Below are 19554 nucleotides of genomic sequence, written 5' to 3'. Positions count from 1 at the left end.
TCTTTTAGAAGGCAGCCCTGTTTAGGGAAGCTTTTAATGTTTAATAGATTATTGTATTTTAATATTCTGTTGGAAGCTGCTCAGAGTGGCTGGGGAAACCCAGCCAGATGGGCGGGGTATAAATAAATAAATTATTATTATTATTATTATTATTATTATTATTATTATTATTATTATTATTATTTAAAAAACTTCTTCTTCATGCAGTCCCATAGAGCAGAGCTTTCCAAACTTTTCATGTTGGTGATACACTTTTTATACATGCCTCATTTTGCGATGCTGTCATTCAGTTTTACGTCGGGACGTGAACGGGATCCGTTCCAGAGCCCCATTCGCATCCTGAACGGAATGCAAAACGCGATGGCACGTCCGCGCATGCACGTGACGTCATTTTGAGTGTCTGCGCATGCACAAGTGGCGAAACCCGGAAGTAACATGCTCCATTACTTCCGGGTTGCCGCAGAGCGCAACCTGAAGCACATTCAACTCAAGGTATGACTGTACTAGCAAACTGGAGGTTAAACTAAACCCTTATAAGACACTAACATGTCGCGACACACAGTTTGGAAAGCTCCACCATAGAGTGTTCTCTTTCCTCCCCCTCCCCTTTGAAGAGGTTGCATTCTGAGAAATGCGGACACAGCCATGAAGCAAAATCTACACATTTAGAGCAGTATGATACCACTTTAAACGTGGCTTCCCCAAGGAATCCTGGGAACTGTAATTTGTTAGAAGAACAAGATCCCCTTTCCCCTCACAGAGCTACAATTCCCAGAGTTACTGGGGAAGAGGGATTGCTTATTAAACTACTGTATTTTTCGCTCTATAACACGCACCCGACCATAACACGCACGTAGTTTTTAGAGGAGGAAAATCCGTAGGCATGCCACCCGTAGGCATTCCCTCCATAACACGCACAGACATTTCCCCTTACTTTTTAGGAGGAAAAAAGTGAGTGTTATGGTGCAAAAAATATGGTACTTAGAGAACTGAAGCTCTGTAAGGGAAACTGGAACCTTGTAACAACTCTTAGCACTCTTAAACTACAGCTCCCAGAATTCTTTGGGGGAAGCCATGACTGTTTAAAGTGGTATGCTATTGCTTTCAATGTACAGTGCAGACGGGGTCATAGTCTGTGTATCAGACAGCAGGGCATTAAGTTAAAGTGAGGGGAGATGCCAGTAATTGGTACTTTTGCAAAAACAAGATATTTCTTCCCGTTTGTTTCCCAATAGATTTTAATTTAATATTGCCTGAAGCAGCACACAACAGTTCATTATCTTCAACAACAAAAAATACTGCTGTCCTTTTAAAATACAGCGCTGCTGAGTGAGCTGAATGCTTCTTATTTAAACTTCATCAGCCTTTCCATCATAAATTCTGTTGTGGAGGAAAGGGGAGGGTGTTGAATTTATGACTTCAGCCGACTGAGTCGCATGCAGCAGTTTGGGGAAAGTTTTATTTTGGTTTTGGTTTTTTTGGTTCTCGTAGATGGCGCTTTATCTCGAGAGATATACAAAAGAATAATCCACACAACACTGTCTTACCATATGCAAGGTACTGAGGCAATATTACAATTGCCTCTCTCTCATCTCCGAACTGGCTTAAAAACAGGACTGGCCATCATGCAGGGTACAGGGCTATCAGTAACTAGTAGTCACAATGGCTGTATGTATTGGAAGAGGCATGCCTTTGGACGCAAGTTGATGGGGAGAATGAGACTGATGTTGTGCTTGTTTCCCATAGGTATCTAGCTGGATACTGGATGAAAAGGATGCTGAACTCGATAGACGTATGGCATGATCTAACAGGGCTCTTCTAGTGTTCTTAACTAAAATAGTTTTCCATTTCTTTCTTTCAGTGTGAACAAGGATGATCTAGATGTGATACTAGCCGCATGTCATGTTTATTACAGTATTTATTCCCCACCCATCTGATTGGGTTGCCACAGCCACTCTGGGCGGCTTACAACATATAAAAAAACACACAATACAGTGGTACCTCGGGTTACAGACGCTTCAGGTTACAGATGCTTCAGGTTACAGACTCCACTAACCCAAAAATAGTACCTCGGGTGAAGAACTTTGCTTCAGGATGAGAACAGAAATCGTGCGGCGATTAGCTAAAGTGGTACCTCAGGTTAAGAACAGTTTCAGGTTAAAAACGGACCTCCAGAACGAATAAAGTTCTTAACCCGAGGTATCACTGTAAAACATTAACATTTTTTTAAAAAAAAAACTTCACTATAGGGCTGCCTTCAGATGTCTTCTAAATGTTGTATAGGTACTTGGCTTGGGGGTCACATAACTCCAAACCCTCCAACATTTCTCTGGGGGGGAAAAAGGAACATCCTACAGAAAAACGGGACATTCCAGGATCAAATCAGAAACCGGGATGGCTTTTGTAAATCCAGGGTTGTCCCTGAAAAATAGGGACACTTGGAGGGTCTGTGTATGGGTGAAATACATTCAGCAGCGATGTCTGTGGCACAGGCCCACGGTTAGTAGAAATGATATATTATTCTTAGAAGGAGTGGAATACAAGTGCTGCCACAGAAAGAGTAAACAACAGACTTCAGTAACCTTAATACTTGTCCTTATGTGGCACCAGAGCTGGCCAGTTGCTGACACAGGCTATACAAAATACAGCCTCATTAAGAAACCACACACACACACACACACAGGTTTGGAATTGTAAAGTGCATGACCTTGACAGGCTTGAATTCCACAATATTTTCTGTAGGTTTTTTCGTGCCTACCTTCTTTCTTGTCCAAGTAGTGACTGAGAATCTTTTCTTGGATGAGGCTGAGCGGGAGTTATGGGCAAACAATACTGCAAGGACGTTCCTTCCTGCTGACACAAAGTATTATGCTGATTCTTATTACAAATAAATAAAACTGTGTATTAAAAGCCTGAGAGGAAACCTGTGTAGAGAGCAGCTGTAAAGGTCCCTCTTGTGTCTTAATGCAGAGTGTTGCTCACTTCCCTAAGGAAGGAAACAATCAAAGCATCCATAGACAGCAAAATACATCAAAATACAACATATTTACATATTATTATCTTTTTAAAAAAATATCATAAATATTGCAATGCAAAACTTCTGCCATCTCCTGAACAGTCCAGGAGGATTTTATGCCTTGAACAAACTGGCCTCATAGCAACAATATTTCCTAGTTTGTTGAGTGCCCTACACAACCCTAGTGTGTTTTTGGCATGTGGGTGTGAGGGGGGTGCTCACATTGTAAGACCACCCAAGTGAAGTGCAAGATCCCTTATAAACTTCCTGCATACATTTATTGAGGTTGTCAGGTGGCAGTGTGCCAGCTTACTCTTCCAATCAAGGCCATACATTGCCAGCGTCTGGGATCAATACAGGAAGCAATTCTTTATTTTTCTGCATTCGATCATGCAGAACTATTGCCATCACGTAAGAGCAGAAAGTGAGTGACCCTTTTCAGACCGAGGGGTGCATTCCCCCATGGTATGCACCACCTTCTGGGGGTAGCAGAGCAAGAGGTAAATGTGGGCAGAGCAATGGATCCGACTCCAGACTCTATACAATGGTACCTCTGGATGCGAACAGGATCCGTTCTGGAGCCCTGTTCGCATCCTGAGCAGAACGCAACCCATGTCTGAGTGTGCTGCGATTCGCCACTTCTGAGCATGCACGTGACATCATTTTGAGCGTCTGCGCATGCGTGAGTGGCAAAACCCGGAAGTAACCTGTTCCGTTACTTCTGGGTCGCCGCAGAACGCAACCTGAAAACGCTCAACCTGAAGCATATTTAACCAGAGGTATGACTTTATAGTAGATTACAATCCAGTCATGTAAAAGTCAAATGTATCTACACACCAGAGGCACTGGGGGGAGTGGGGACACGTTGTGTGTGACATCATGCATGTGATGTCCCAACATCATGTCAGGATGTCAGAGGAACCAGGGGGCAGAGCCAAACACAGCAGCAGTGTGGCTTCAATGATCAGTAGCTCCTCCTGCTGCTACTGGCAGGGGGCTGCTTCCCCCTCCTTCCCCTCTGCAGAAGCAGCAGCAGCAGCAGGAGAAACCAGCCACTGAAACCACGTTGCAGTTGGCCCTGATATTCTGAACATTGGGAGGCCCCAAAAGAGTTGGGGCCCCAGGCATTGGCACCCCTGCTACACACACATCCAACAGTCCCCTGTTCATGCAGCCAAGAAGCATTATCACATTTCATTGACACAAAAGCACTTGAGGAGGGTGTGAAACTAAGGGAGAGTCCCAAGATCTGGGCATGAGACCCTGAGATAGTGCATAGCAATGTGTCAGGAATGCACCAACTCATTTGGAATTAAATCCCACTGATACTATGGAAATAAGTTTCAAGTAAATATGTTCCGTATAGTTAAAGCTATGGTTTTCCCAGTAGTATGTATGGAAGCAAGAGCTGGACCATAAAGAAGGCTGATCACTGAAGAATTCATGCTTTTGAATTATGATGCTGGAGGAGACTTTTGAGGGTCTCATGGACTGCAAGAAGATCAAACCTATTCATTCTGAAGGAAATCAGCCCTGAGTGCTCACTGGAAGGACAGATCCTGAAGATGAGGCTCCAATACTTTGGCCACCTCATGAGAAGAGAAGACTCCCTGGAAAAGACGCTGATGTTGGGAAAGATGGAGGGAACAAGGAGAAGGAGACAACAGAGGACGAGATGGTTGGACAGTGTTCTTGAAGCTACCAGCAGTGGCGTAGCGTGGGGGGTGCAGGGGGGCCCGGCCACACCGGGCGCAATATCTGGCGGTTAGGGTTAGGGGGCGCAAATCCACGGGTTAGGGGGCGCAAATCCATGGGTTAGGGGGCACAAATTACTTGCCTTGCCCCGGGTGCTGACAACCCACGCTACGCCACTGGCTACCAGCATGAGTTTGACCAAACTGCGGGAGGCAGTGGAAGACAGGAGTGCCTGGCATGTTCTGGTCCATGGGATCACGAAGAGTCAGACACGACTAAACGACTAAACAACAACAACAAAATATGTTTAGGATTGGGGAGCCGGCATGCTCAGGATCACAGAACACTGACTACCTATGAAAAATTAGGCATATTGTTTTTCCACAGGACATGGGGCACACAATCACATTTGCACTATTACATGCAAGAAAGTGTCTTTGTCCTGCTCCCGTTCTCATTGTAATCTTAAATATACTCATTTGAAAGACACTTGCACTGAACATTTTGACCAGCTTCTACAAAAGCAAGATCAGGTTATGAAGTACAGGGTATGTGCTGGTAAGTATATTTACAACTATTTTCCCCTGACAAAAGACTCTTAATGTTTTTAGCTGGGATGGAGATGGCAGGAAGGAAAGGGCAAAACACCCCACACTGGGTAGCATAGTTGGCACAGCGGTCCAATTAACACAACCCAGTGGGAAGTTCTCTTGTGTAAATATTAAAACTGCTGTGCTCTAGCACAGCTCTCATTTACTTAAATGGGAAGTACACAAAAAGGATTTCTGACATTTCTTATGTACTACAATGCTCTCATCTTTATGGCTCCTAAAGCCTAGAATTTACTATCCCCCTCTTTCTTTAATGCCATTGGCATATGTAAGCCAGTTTGGATGAATTATTGTTTATCAACTAGAAGCCTGGGTCAAATCTGTTATTAAATCTGTTTCTACAAGAGCTATGTAAACCAAACCTCACAATGAACACGCTCTCTGAAGTTTGCACAAATATCCCCCCCCGTTGTTGTTTTTTTGTATGTGCATATTGAATGTGTGAGACAAAGAACACAAAGGTGAAATAATTGTAATATGAATTGATCTTTTAATTTTGTAAACCGATTCCTCTTGCAGTGTGTGAGGGGAAAAACATTGATCTTTGTTCCCACAGAAACATCTATCAGGGAAGTCTGCTTGCAGCTGCTATTTTTGAACAGCAGCACAATGGCAGATGGAAATGCAACTGTGCAGAGGCAGCATTTTACAGGAAGTCATTCCAACGAAGTAGTTCATGCAGATGCAATGGTTTTCACTATGGTTTGCACTATACTGCAAGACTTTCAGATTGCAGTGGTGCAGTGAAAGCAGATGGATTCATGTCCTAAGCTGCCTTACCTGAATAATCTTGTTGCGCGCAGTGACATTTCAGGTGGTTAAAGCATCACTGTTTCCATGTATGAACCAGGCCTAACACCTATATCCAATGAAAGACCATAAATGCGATTAGGACTGTGTTGAGCTAAGCTTGTGTATCTCTACACTCAGGTAAGAACTAAGGTGGGATTGTGACAGGAATCATAGCTCTTCCTCTCCCAGTTGCAAACCAGGTGAAGTGGAGCATGCATGTTAAGGGCGCTGGAGGGCAAACAGGCTGATATCTGCATAGAACATAATGCATGTGCTAGGCTGGATTGTGTCTTGCAATGTCCTTCATTAACCTTCACAACAGCTATTCTTTTGAACACAGTAATGTGAACATCAGTGAAATAAAAACCCTCACACAGTTTCCAAAATTCATAGTGTTTATTATCTCTAGTATCATATTATATTGCATAAATACTCTATCCTTGTTATATGTCTTTTTCTTTTTTTAAAAAAGTGATAACTTAGGAGATCATATTAGCCAAGAAATATAAAAATAAATAGGTTCATTATATGCATTTTATTACCAATTATAACCCTTCTCAGAAGGGAAAGAATATAAATACTTATAAAGTACGCATCCTCTATAGCAATATATTTTACTATATACATATGGAGAGCCATATTCTCTCATAGTCTATGAACTAGCACATCCTTTTTAAATATGCAGGGACTGGCATACTGCTGCGGATGGACCTGCTATCCTGCAGCAATCTTCCCTGCTGTACAAGTGATTTGAACAATGCAAATTTATGGGGTGCCATGTATTAAGCGATTTTCTATCCATAAAATTCCATTAATTCTTTGTAGAAAACATATGAATATTACTTTTGATGAGGTGGAGAGCTGTAGCCGAACAAAATGGTGGCTGTTAGACAACTCAAATGGTAACAATTTAGGAATATGTTTTCATGGTGAAATCAGGCTCCAAAGCTAAATTTGGGTTTTGTTGGAGTCCTGTGGAACAACTGTGGGCATGAAGAACAGACACACACACAAGGGAGCGATCAATCCAGGGCAGTGAGAACAGTGTGCGGTTCTCGAACTGCTACCATTCTTACTCTGCAGGTTGAGCATACCAGCTACAATGAAGAAAAAGAATTTCATTAAATCAAAAGGTTTTAAGAGCACTACATTCTAGTTATCAGGAGATTTTACAAGCAAACATCATTGTAATTGTTTGCTTCCTGGTGGAGAATATCACTCTAATGTTATATAAAACTATTGATAGCAGCCATGAACAATATAGTTTTCCCCAAAAAATACTGTTATTTTTTTTTTGCTTTTGTGAGGTAGGCAAGAGCTGACCAATAATTAAGCTTAGAGGAAAATGGTTCTCCCTCTCCAACTTTGATTAAGAGAGGGGTTTTATCAGTACCACAAAACAAACTCCATAAGTTTTAACAAAAAACCCAACTCTCACTAAAACATTGAAATGTTTGTTTAAACTTCTTTGGCCACTGCCTATGTTTTGTTTAATTTGTAACAGACTTAAAAGAGGAAATTGTAATGCCTCAGGACTTTTACCTGCTGAAGATGAAACAGCTAGCAACTAAGATTGTTTTTTTTATCAGATTTTCAGTTGACATGGTTTTTTGTTTTGTTTTACATTTCAGTATACTATCTAACGTTATTTGCACTGTTCCATCTCAGTGGATTCCCTGTGAATTTTCCATGCGAATTACAATTGCTACCTCTCAATAGTTCATTTTCAGTGCTTTGGTCTGAAGGGGAAAAGAAAACAACCAACTTTAGCTTCCCCAACCTGTTACGCTTTAGCTGCAGTTTGTAACATTACAGAAGTCTATTAAATGTTTAGGTTTCTTTGAAATGTCACAGCTTTCGTTGGACAATGTGGCACCATCAAAGGACATGCATCTTAACAACCTCTTCTTGAAGCCTTTCCCACATGTCTTAGAGCATGGTGACCAGTCTCCCAGCTGCCACTGTGGGCATGGTGTGTCTGCACACGGCCGGACATCGCTTGGCTTGAGTTCTTTTGCACAGTCTGTGGCAGGCTGTCCATTAAGGTCTCTGCACTCTACAGATCTCCTCTGCCAACCAGTACCACAGGACTTAGAACACTCTCCCCATTCTTCAAAAATCCATTCAGATAAGATCGTCTCCTGAATTGCATTGAAAGAATCAGTCTTCTTGCTGGGAGGTTTCTCGGAACCCGCTTTCTTCACAAAATAGCTGTATTTGATCTTAAGTCGAAACGAATCACCCACGGTAAGGACCTGTATTGTTAAAGGTTCCTTCAGTGGGCTGAAGCTGCGGATTCTTTCCAGAGGAGCTGAGGAGCCACTGTATGTCAACACACTGCCTTTATGGGTGATGTCTTGCTCCACAGTTGATAGTGTATAGTCACCATTGAGAATGTAGGTGCCGTCTGCAGCTTTAATAGCAAGGAAGCTGCCGTCCTGCCTGATACCTCTGTGATTCCGCTGTTTAACTTCTATGTTCGTTGCCCCAGCAGGGATCACAACAACATCATGATAACCAGGTCTAGAGGTAAGAAAAAGAGGACAGCAGTTGAGTCTCCAGTATATCCTTATTTACTCAAGGATCACATTAAGTACAGAAACTTATGACTGGCTAGATCTTTCTTTGCAGCTTCAAAAGTTGAAATTCCTGTACATTAACGCAAGCTTTAAGTAAGCTTTCGATTTTAAAAGATGAAAGTTTGGTCCCTCAGCTGAACAATATAACTGCTCTACAATCCTAGTGGATAAGACATATCTGTAAGCTATTAGCAACAGTTAAGGATAAAACCCCACATACCTGGAACTAGAAAGTGTTCCAGACACTTTCTTGCAAGTAGATCCATTTCCTCCACAGACACCACATTTATCAAACTTCTTACTGGAGCCTATGATGCGATCACAGCCAGCTTTTACACATTGCCCCTGGACACAGACTGAAGTGGACTCTGGGCTACACAAGGTTCCATCCACCACCTTTAAAGAAAGCAAAGAAGCCATGATTAGAAGGGCACACATGTGTTCGTACAACACTAAACATTTTTGGCACCAGGTACAATCCATCCAGAGTTAAACGCTTTTTAATCACAATAATTTCAACGGAGGAGATATTCAATGGTCCCAACTGAAAATCAAAAGTGGGTGTCATAATAAAACTATAATTTTATTGTTCTTGTTCAGTGAGTGTGATGCATGTGTAGAAGTGGGTTTCCATAAACACATGACTGGCTGGATTCTGGACTACATGCATAGAAAGGTACTGCCTAACTGCTTCCTGGATTTCTATATCCAGCACTTGGGGGTTGTGCGCATAGTTTGTGATCATTAGGAACTGTGTTGGTATAAAACTGAACAGAAGTCCAGCTCTGTAAGCTAAGCATCTGTGAGGATTTTGGGGGCTTGGTAGGGAATGTAGCAGAGTACAGTCTCCTCTTCCCTCTCAGAATTTAAGCCTCCCCAAATCTCTCACATTGGTGTTCAGAACTGACAACAATAAGTCCTTTCTTGGGCAGTTGCTCGTGCATAGCATCACAAAGACAGCTCACTGCTCCTTGCCTGTCTCTCTAGATCAAAAGTTATAAATTTATATTCTGTAACAGCAACAAACAGACTTTGATCTTCCAGCACTTGTGTCAGCAGGAGCCTAATTAATTTCTTCAAGGATCAGGAAGTCAGCATATAGGCAAGTAATATTTCATTATGAAGAATATGACTATACCTTACTTTAAGCTTTGGGGGATGAGTTTTTCTGACTAATAGCTCCAAAACTGAAACTAAATCGAATAAAAAGCATTTTATTACTTTTTAGAAGTTAGATGTTTAGTAATTAGGCATTGCTATGGTGTAGAGGGAGAATGAAGGAACCTGCTGGATCTTAGAAAATGAATAAATTCAGATATCATGTAAAATATTTTCAAAGGTATTTTAAAAATAAGATATAGAAACAGAATGACTATGCATGCAAATCAGTTTGCAGTGGGAAGACTGGACTGCAGTGAAGCAAGGGGAGTGAAGCTATTTGAATAAAGTGTTAGTTTCCATATAAGGGTGTGCCTCTCTAAGCAATTGTTAGGAGCAATAAAATTTAAAGGCACATATAAAACGTTGCCTATAAGTAATATGCTCCGACACTGACACCCACACCCACCTTAGGCTGAAGGACAAAGAAATAGCCAGTGCCTTTTGCAAGGCAGGTAAGCTTGCATCTGTCTTTGGGAGTAACTCCAGCAAACTTGGGTGTCCATTCCACTACAGGTCCAGTTCCAAAAGGAGACTTGGAAATGTCATTGTGAGTCTCACACTGTTCCTCCCTGAAGGTTTTGCCTGTTTACAGAAAATACATTTATTAGGCATTTTGAAGATATCACAACTACATTTCTTTTCTGTTTAAAAAAACAACCTGATTGTAACTTACCATTGTTGTCTGGACAGTCTTCAATGTTGCACGACCTGTACTGCACCCGCTTTCCCTCACAGTATTTCCCGCCATTCTTGGGTACTGGGTTGTCACACTCTCGCAGAGAGTACTGCACTCCACCACCGCACGTCCTGGAACACTCTCCCCAGGAACTCCATGATCCCCAGGCACCATGAATAGGGGTCTACATTTCAAGAAACAAAAATAAGTCCACATGTGAAATGCTTTTGGGGAAAGCATCCATCATTAGAAACATTTTAGGCTGCAACTCTATGCCCACTTTCTAGTGACTGAGGCTGCGACCCTATGCATGCTTACCTGGGAGTAAGTCCTACTCAAGTAAGTCCCACTTATTTCTGAGTAGACATGCATAGGATTGCATTGGCACAGGGTCTGGTGGGTCCTGACCTGGCTATACTACCAGGTCATGTGACAGCAGCAGGGCAATTTGTTATACCAGCCTGGCAGCTAGCTTAACGGAGTGTCATTTTCCTCTGCTGCCCCTGCCCTAGTTGGCATGAGTGGCGTGACTGTGGTGGGGGCTATGCTGCCCCATTAGGTCATACTGCTGCCAGTTGGATGCTTGGACTGCCCCCTTACTTCTGAGTTAACACACACAGGATCATTATACTAAGCTAAAATATTTAGATTTATTGGAACTAAAAACTTGAGTGGCCCAGAGTATTCCTAATTTGTTTAGCCACATCTTCATGATGCATTTTAAATTGTTGTGCATAGGATCTTGAGGTGAAGGGCAGGTAGCAAATCAAATCATCATCATCATTATTACTATTAATTATTATTATTTATATTCCACCATAATTACACTGCACGTCATCACTCTTGATTAGATTTATATTTTCAGGGTTTTTTTAAAAAATAAATAACCATACTTACATCATAATGCTTCCTGTCTGTCTTCTCAATGCACTTGCCATTCATGCACCACTTTTCCTCTCCACAAGTGGTGCCGTCTGCCCAAGGGAAATGCTTGGTTTGGCACACGAGCAATCCACCAGACATGCCAGTACACCACAAAGTTGTACATGTGCTGGCTGCATCAGGACAGTGTTTGGAATCTTCTCCAAATGTGAACTGGCACTGCCTATTCACATCATACTGTGTTCCAGGCAGATCAGAAGGGAGTTGGATAGGCTTGTGAGGCTTGTCCAGCAAACACTCGCCTGGAGAAAGGGGGGGAAAGAGTGACGGGAAACTTTTGTTTAAAAAAGTTGGGTTGATTTTCCTGTAAATAGAATAGTATCAGAAAGAGATTTGAGATGATCTGTTCTGAGACATGCACTCACTAGGATATTTTTTTTATTTAACAAAATGTACTGCAACAAAATATGTCTAAGCAGGTGCAACAGAGATCTGTTGAACGATTGCATGAAAGTGATCAAAATAACGATTCAAAAGCACTGAGGAACATAGGTAGCAGTCTTAAGGCTACTGGGCCCACGCAGCTTAGTAGCCATGCTTACTAGGGCTGATGGCATTTGGAGTCCAACACCATCTGCAGGATGGCAGGTTCCCCATCCCTGGTATAAATGGATTGGCAGTGGCTCACTGGGGTTTCAGACATGATGGCCTTTTCCTTGCCCTACCTAGAGATGCTGGCGATTGAGCCTGGACCTTTCTGCTGGCAAAATGTGCCCATCTTTGCACACTACAAATGCTATAAAAATGACTGAAGAAAGGAATGCTTCAGACTATTGAAGTGAAGCTGTCAATATTTGACAACATATTTTCAACCATAAAATGGAAGTTGCCCATTGAACGTAAGATCACTCCTATGATCTGGCTAGTATAGCATTCTGTTTCCAGTAACAACCAAGCAGAGGCCTCTAGGAAATGTGTGTTGAGGTTTCAAAAGCATCAGTCCTGCTCTATTTGCCCTCTCTCCCTAATACTCAGGAGCATGCTGGACACGAGCACGGGGACTGCACTTGTGTTACTATGTCTAATAGCTGTCTGATACAGCTGAAGAGCAAGTAAAATATGTTCTTGACATTGTCACAACAGTATGGATTTAGCTTACACACAAGCATTTCCTGTTTGGCTTAGATAACCCACCCACATGGCTGAATGAGCCAATTGTGTGGGGTTTTCTCATGCAGTCAGCACCCACCCCTTCTGGAATGGTGCAACTTCTGTGGGAAAGACCATCCTTTAAATAATTTCCCAGGGGTGTGTAAGTGGTCTAAAGGGCAAGTAACAGCAGACTTATATTAGAAAGCAGCATAATGAAGTGCAGAATTGTTTCAGTAAGCTGGAAATTAAAGTGTTAAATGTAAGCAGTATATGAACCCCAGCATTACAGAGATAAATTGAAACCACGACTTACCATGGCCATTATCCAAAAACGTAGTAATCATATAAGCACTGCACGGAGACCACGGCTGGCTTCGATCCAAGTTGGAAAGCATAGATGCCATCATATGGGAGTCCCTGCTTACACCATTAATACCAGCACATTGCTTTGCATCGTCATGGGGCATACTGAACACATGGCCTGAGAAAAAAAGGTAGCATCATAAAATCTGCTATATACATTATGACTCTTTAAAATTACCTTCTGTTACACTAAGTATTAAACATCTGCATGGATGTAATTTTGATGTATACTACTGGAGCAAAGGAGTCACAGCTTAGGAGTCCCAAGGACAAAATGATAACAGAGCAAGTTTTGCGTCAGGGTTGCGAGGCCATCTGCCAGGGTTGCAAGCAGCCAAAAGCTGCAATTCACAGTATAAGTAAACTTTGAACAGAAGACCCTCTCTTACTTCCTTTGGTAATTCACATTACCATTCACATTTGGCCAATGGACCCACAATAATGCCCCATGGAATAAGGCTGCATAATGCAGCATTGGAGAATTTTGAAAATAGTGCAGCTTGGACTGCTCAAGCAGTTCTGTCACTGTTTTTCATGGCAACAAAACTTTTTTTGACATGTGTGAATGCTTCTCTAGGGAGGCGGGGAAATCAGAGAGAAGAGTTCTGACCTATCCTCCTTAAGATCTAGTTTTCTGTGTAAATTGATATTTTGTTGTTGTGGGATGAACACTCAATAATGCACCCCCACCTGTAGTCTGAAGAGGAACAACCCAAGCAAAGGTTTACCACCTCATTGAGAACTAGACCACAGTAACAGAGAATCATGCTGATTTAATAGCTTAAATGCAGACTAAAATGCATAATGTATATTTTAAAATAAATCAAGGCTGCCACAGATCTCAATTACCTAATTCATGAGTGGCGGTAAAAGCGGCTTGCAAGCCATCATCTTCTATGACAGAGCAACTGCGGTTTGGATCACAAGCTGTTCCCACATCAGCCATCCCAAGTGTATCACATGTCTTGGCACCACAGAGATCCTATATAAGGAGAAGAAGAGCCAGTTTCATTATTAATTAGGTCAGGAGCTTAACCTTGGCATGAAGAGTCTTACTTTGGCAGTTTGCCTTTCCTTCTGGAAAGAGCATTAATACTCAGAATTTCAACAGGTATAAAGATAATTCTCTCTTGGAAGGACTTGCACAAAACTTTGCTATGCTAATTGTGGTAGTCATGCTGCAAAGAAATATATTTTAAGTCAATAGTGTAAGTTTCCTATGGAGGTTTTTTAAAATAAACTGTTTGGGTAATTATCCCACACTATAATGTATGAGTTTTCCCCACCTACTTTATGCTGTTGTGTGGCAATGGAAATTTACCTAAAACTTCTTGTGAATGAGTTCCAGGTGGATTTGCCGTTCAAGCAGGAGCCAACAAATCTCACAAATCAAATTCTCAGCAGTATGCATGCTGAACTACTTACTTTCTGTAGTTTCCAAATGGGTGAAATTACAAAAAGTATAGCAAGTAAAACTGGTGCATTAACATATTTCTTCACTGACTGGATCTTTGGAACAATTTTTCTAAAAAAATCAAATGAAAAGTTTCTGGATGCATTGGTTCCAAAGCCTTATGATAAATAAATGTATTATTTTTTTTAAAAAAACTTTTAAATCCTGCCTTTCCCCATCATGGAACCCAAACTGGGTCCCAGCTAGTCACCCATCTAAACACTAACCAGGCTCAGACCTGCTTAGCCTCAGCTTAGCCTATGTACTTCCAGACCATACTCGGGAAATCTGCCAAACAAACACATTCCTTTTTCATTCTTTTCTCCTTACCTGTCTAGTGAAAAGAATTGCAGTGTCATAATGCTCAGGATGCCGGTCACTAGGAGGATTGTGTTGCTTTTGCCAGTTGCAGAAATTTTTTAAGGTAAGCGCAGCATTTGAGGACACATCAGGCCCCTTCTGCTCATCATAGATGACCATTATTTTCACTACCACCAGGCTGACAGAGTTCCGGATGCTGGGATGTTTATACAATTTGGCAGCCACAGACAGGAGTGTCAGAAGATAATGTTTCAGCCCATTGCCATGGAACTCTGCCATAGATTGGTCAGCTACAAGCAAGGTTTCCACATAGCGATGGCTTGACACAAATCTTTTCTTCCTTGTACTTCTATGCCCTGTATTTTAGAAAAGAAAAATACTTATAAATAGCTGACTGAGGACTTGTTTTATACCTAGAGCTTGAACAGTAAACATTTCCGAGGGTGTTTAAAGTAGCAAAGATGCAACTTATCATTATTATTAAAAGCAAATTCTGTAATTCTTTTTCAATCCAGGCAATTTCCATCACAGGTAAAAATATAAATCTCCCTTGCTGCTGTGAATCATTCTTCACAAGCAACCTAGGCCAAGATTCAGAGTCTAGAAATAAGAGGCTGACTCAGGATCAGGTCCAAAGTCTCATCATGGATCCATGCATGTTACACGTGCCCAAGTTTCTGAGCTTGGCAGAATACTAGGAGTGGGGTTTCCCCACTTTTCTTGGAAATGGCACACCTCCATGCTGATGACAGCTGCTTTCTTGGTTTGGAAGCAAAATTCCTTGCCTGCCTGTAGGAGGAGTTATTCCTCTAAGAAAGGGAAATTGTTTCCCTATTACTGCCAGTAGAGAAGCGAGGGATCATATTCCCTCTGCAAATGGGTAATGCCTCACGTCTCCATTGAGCTCCCTGCTGCTATAGTCCTACTGCTGTAAGTTAGGTGTGCTGCAGACACACAATTTCTGAGCCTCCTAAACAGAATAGAAGTTTGTCGTCTTGTTGATCAAATGGTAGGCTACAGTATGTGGAAGCCCAGCTCACATCAGCTAATGAAAAACTTTATCCTTTTTGCATTGCCCGTTCAGCCCTCAGTTTTAAACTGGAGTGTGATTTCCATGTGGAACAGCTGTAATTCTATTAAAAATAAAATTTGTACTTAAATAAAAGCAAAAGGTGTGTAAGGAACCAGGAATGAGCATACAATTAATTTGCTGTAGGATTAAAACGACTGGAAGCATGCTTGGAAGAAGTGCCCTCCCCCCTTTCCGGTAATAAAACCTTAGGATTATGTCATGCTGGCACTGGAAATCAAAAGCCTTGACTAAGATTGTGGGGCTCCATGTGGAAAGCAGAGTGCAGGAATAAAAGTTTGTGCCAAGCAGCCAATTGCTACTGTGACCCAGTTCTTGTGACCTCACTGCATCAATTTCTATGCTCCAGACACTGTGCCCTTGTCTTACTCCTAGTGCCTTTTCCTCTACTTTCTCATTGGCTGCATGAGTCATATTAAATAGTCTTCATTCACAAGCCCTTATTGGGCTGGAACTTCCCCTTTGCTACACCTGTGTCCAAAGGCATGGCTGTGAATGATCATACTGTACAGCAATTACCACAATTTTAGGATACTTTTGTGTCAATAAAGATCTGCCTTCTTTTCCCCCCATGAGCATATACTTGAGGATACAGTGAGCTCGATTCACTATTCATTCCTTCCCCTTGCCCCATGTAATTTGCAGTGGAAATTTCCTAATCATAAAGGCCATGTAAATGAGTGGAAGCAGCAACAGTTTTAAGTTGTTCATTTAGTTACGGGGGCTGCCCTTTCCTGCCCATGGAGCTAAAAGCAGCTTTGGAAAGGAGTGACTGATTTAAGATGAGGAAAGGTACAAGGTAGGAAAATATATACAACAAGCATTTACTGCTGGAATTGTTGCTCAAGCTTCAGAAAACCAAAGAGTGTCCTGTGTCTGTGTCATCCAGAAAGATCCAGTGATGTAGATGGAAATTATACCTGAACTACCTCCTCTCATTCATATTTTGGGACTAGCAATGGTTGTTAGATTACTTATTTCTGAATAATTCTGCATAGGTTAAGGCTGCATTCCTATGCACACTTACTTGGGATTAGCTGCTATGTCTCTGGGATTTGCAAACCGAGGAACCTAGGATCAGAGTGCAATCTCTAATTTCAGTAGAGCGTATGTTTTATTGTTCAGAGAGCACAGATTTACATATTTAGGACTCAAGAGTACTATCAATGTAATTTGATGTAGATATGTTTATTTATGAGTTACAATGTAATTTTCTGGATAATTGTTTCTTAGCCAATATATACAGGATTGCAGCACCACTGCTAATTGCACGGTTCTGCCTTGTTTTAACTGAAGGGAAAACAAATCACATTGCACTTAGGGTATGTTCAATGCAGTCCAGTTTACTTAGTAATTGTGTTTGGGACTGTAACCCAGGCTCCAATGAATTGCATTTCGACCCTTAGCCTGAACATTGTACACAAGCACTCCTACACATGCTTAATGGACAGGATGACCCCATTTAACTCAGTAGAATTTATTTCCAAGCAACATAGGATCAGGTTGTGTGCTCATTAATTTCAATTCATATTCTGCTAAAGTCTCCTCAAACTAGTAAATGCCACAGTATTGCCCCTGACTCCTATGAGATTATGCCAAAATAAGGTTTGCAGATTATGATGGACCTGCCCTTTTCATTTATTTTGGACCCCCTTACAATGATCTTTTTAAAAGGTTAGGGTCAGCTTTCCTCATTATATGAACTGCAGACTATTTACTTTTTAGAAGCTTCTAATTTTAAATGGTAGAGGGGCAGGGAATATAGTAAGTACTTTTGGGGGTATTATTCTAGAATAGGTGGGCACAACATGGCACCTGGCATTCTGTAATGTCTAATATTGGAATAATGGATCCACACCAAATTTACTCCAGAGCAGTCCCAAATAAAGACCTCCATGTAGGACAACCAATGTAGTTCATTATTTGACGATGCAATCCTGTACATGTTTGTCGGGAAGCCAGCCCACTGCGTCCAACAGGACTCACTCCACTTGCATAGGATTTAAACTGCTTGGAAATGGTGCCTGTTGCAATCAATGGAACTTCCAAACAAATACACTTAGGATCTAAAATAAGGACATTTCTGAAGAGCTTATTCAGTCATAAAATCGTTGCAAGCATTCTTAAGTGCGACGGAATGCAGACTCTGGAAACTACACTTACTTCCCTAAGCACAAGTTAGCTTTGTTATAAATCTCTCTCTCTCTCTCTTTTTGCACCCACCCCCATTTTTTAGAGTGGCCAATCGGAGGAAGTCGACTGCAGCCTTTGGACCACTCCGGGAGCTTTGGCAAAAAAGTGCGGCCGCCGGGGCGCATGCGTGCCACGCCGCATCCCGCTGACGTTCCCACAGAGCCTGAACTCCCTTGGCTTGGAAGTTCCGCGGCTTCCCCGCCAAGGACAGCCAAGTGCAGGGAGGTTAATACCTGCGCGAGCCGCGTGCTCCGGTGCTGCTGCTCCTGCAGCCGCCGCCGCCTCCTTCTCTTCATGCAGCTGCGGCCGCCCTTCCGCAGCCGTAGAGGGGAAATCGGAGTCCGTCACTCCGCACTTCGCTCCGCCGTCTTGCCGGGGGCTCCTCCGCAGCCGGCGCCGCAGGACGTGCAGCCGAGGCGGCTCGTCTCCTCCTGGCGGGAGGGAGGCGTTGGCCGGTTGAATGAGGTACTCGACGCCGCGCAGGTAGAAAGCTCCGCGGAGCCCTCCGCACAGGCTGAGGGCGGCGGCGGAGTGCGCGTCGCCGTTGACCGTGCCGGAGTAGAAGCAGCCGGCCAAGGCGCCCGGCTGCTCGGAAGCCTCTTCCTCTTCGCTCCGGGGCCGGCTGCCCACGTACTGCAGCGTCAGGTCCGGCGCCAAAAAGCTGCTGTCGGGCTGCAGCTCCAAGCTGAGGCGCTCGCCAAAGGCGTCCAGGCGGTAGAGCCGCTGCTGCTGCTGCCGCCCGGCGGAATCCAGCCTCACGGGCACCACCAGCGCCTTCTCCTCCTCCTCGGCGGGCTGCCGCGGGCTGCCCCGAGCGGCCAGGCAGAGCAACAGCGCGCTCAGCGCCAGGCGTGCTGCCGCCCTCTCCATGCTGTGCTGAGGTAACTTGTGGAGGAGAGAAGGGACCGAGGGCAGGGCAAGCGAAGACGCCCCGAAGGCGGGCGTGGGCTCGGGCAGTCCAAGCGAAGCCCCGGCGCTCCTCTCGGGACGACTCTGGAGGCGGGAAGGGGCACCGCCGCTGCCGGGCTCGCCTCGTTAAGTGAACTCTCGGGAGTCCGCTGAGGGGAGCGAGCGAGGCGGGTCCCGGCTTCGCGAGCGCCTCGGCTGTTCGCCTTGAATGCGAGCGCCGAGGCAGCCCGCCCTGCCCTTTATGGGATGCGCTCGGGGGAGCCCCCCTCCCCCTACCCGAGGAGGCGGGACCCCCGTAGACAAGCTTTGAGCTCACTGCGTGCGTAACTCGTGGCTGCTGCTGCTGCTGCTCGCTGGCGCTGGACGCCTGCCTCCAGCCCTGGCCGGCCGCCACACCCTCCGCGAGGAGGAGGAGGAGGAGGAGGAGGGCGGCGGCGGGGAAGGGAGACGGGCCGGGGCCGAGGGGGAGATACCTGCTCCGAGCCGCCTGGCCGAGCAACGCAGCCCCGAGGCCGCGCGCCCTTCCCCTCCCCGCCGCCGCTGCCAGCAGCTCAGGTTTTCCACGTAGGAGGCGCCTGCTGCGGTCGCTCGGTGTTCCAGGGAAGGGAGAGTTGGAGGAGGAGGACGCCGAGGGCAGAGGTTTCCTTGAATCTCCTCCACC

The 19554-nt window shown here is 43.9% G+C and overlaps 1 protein-coding gene across 1 annotated transcript; it reads right to left on the bottom strand.

Moving 5' to 3' along the window:
• Positions 1-6491: 6491 nt before the first annotated feature.
• Positions 6492-19102, bottom strand: ADAMTS1 (ADAM metallopeptidase with thrombospondin type 1 motif 1). Its single transcript, XM_081907811.1, has 9 exons — positions 18218-19102; positions 14711-15057; positions 13777-13909; positions 12878-13045; positions 11428-11714; positions 10528-10714; positions 10261-10436; positions 8914-9089; positions 6492-8637 (listed from the first exon to the last, which is right to left on the bottom strand). Exons 1-9 carry the CDS (start codon positions 18852-18854, stop codon positions 7905-7907), a joined length of 2844 nt encoding a protein of 947 aa, XP_081763937.1. The 5' UTR covers positions 18855-19102; the 3' UTR covers positions 6492-7904.
• Positions 19103-19554: the final 452 nt, after the last annotated feature.

Source organism: Podarcis melisellensis, assembly GCF_964234715.1.
Source record: "Podarcis melisellensis genome assembly, chromosome: 4".
Taxonomy (NCBI): Eukaryota; Metazoa; Chordata; class Lepidosauria; order Squamata; family Lacertidae; genus Podarcis; species Podarcis melisellensis.
Note: the sequence above shows the minus strand (reverse complement) of the source record. Positions and strands in the feature narration are given on the sequence as shown.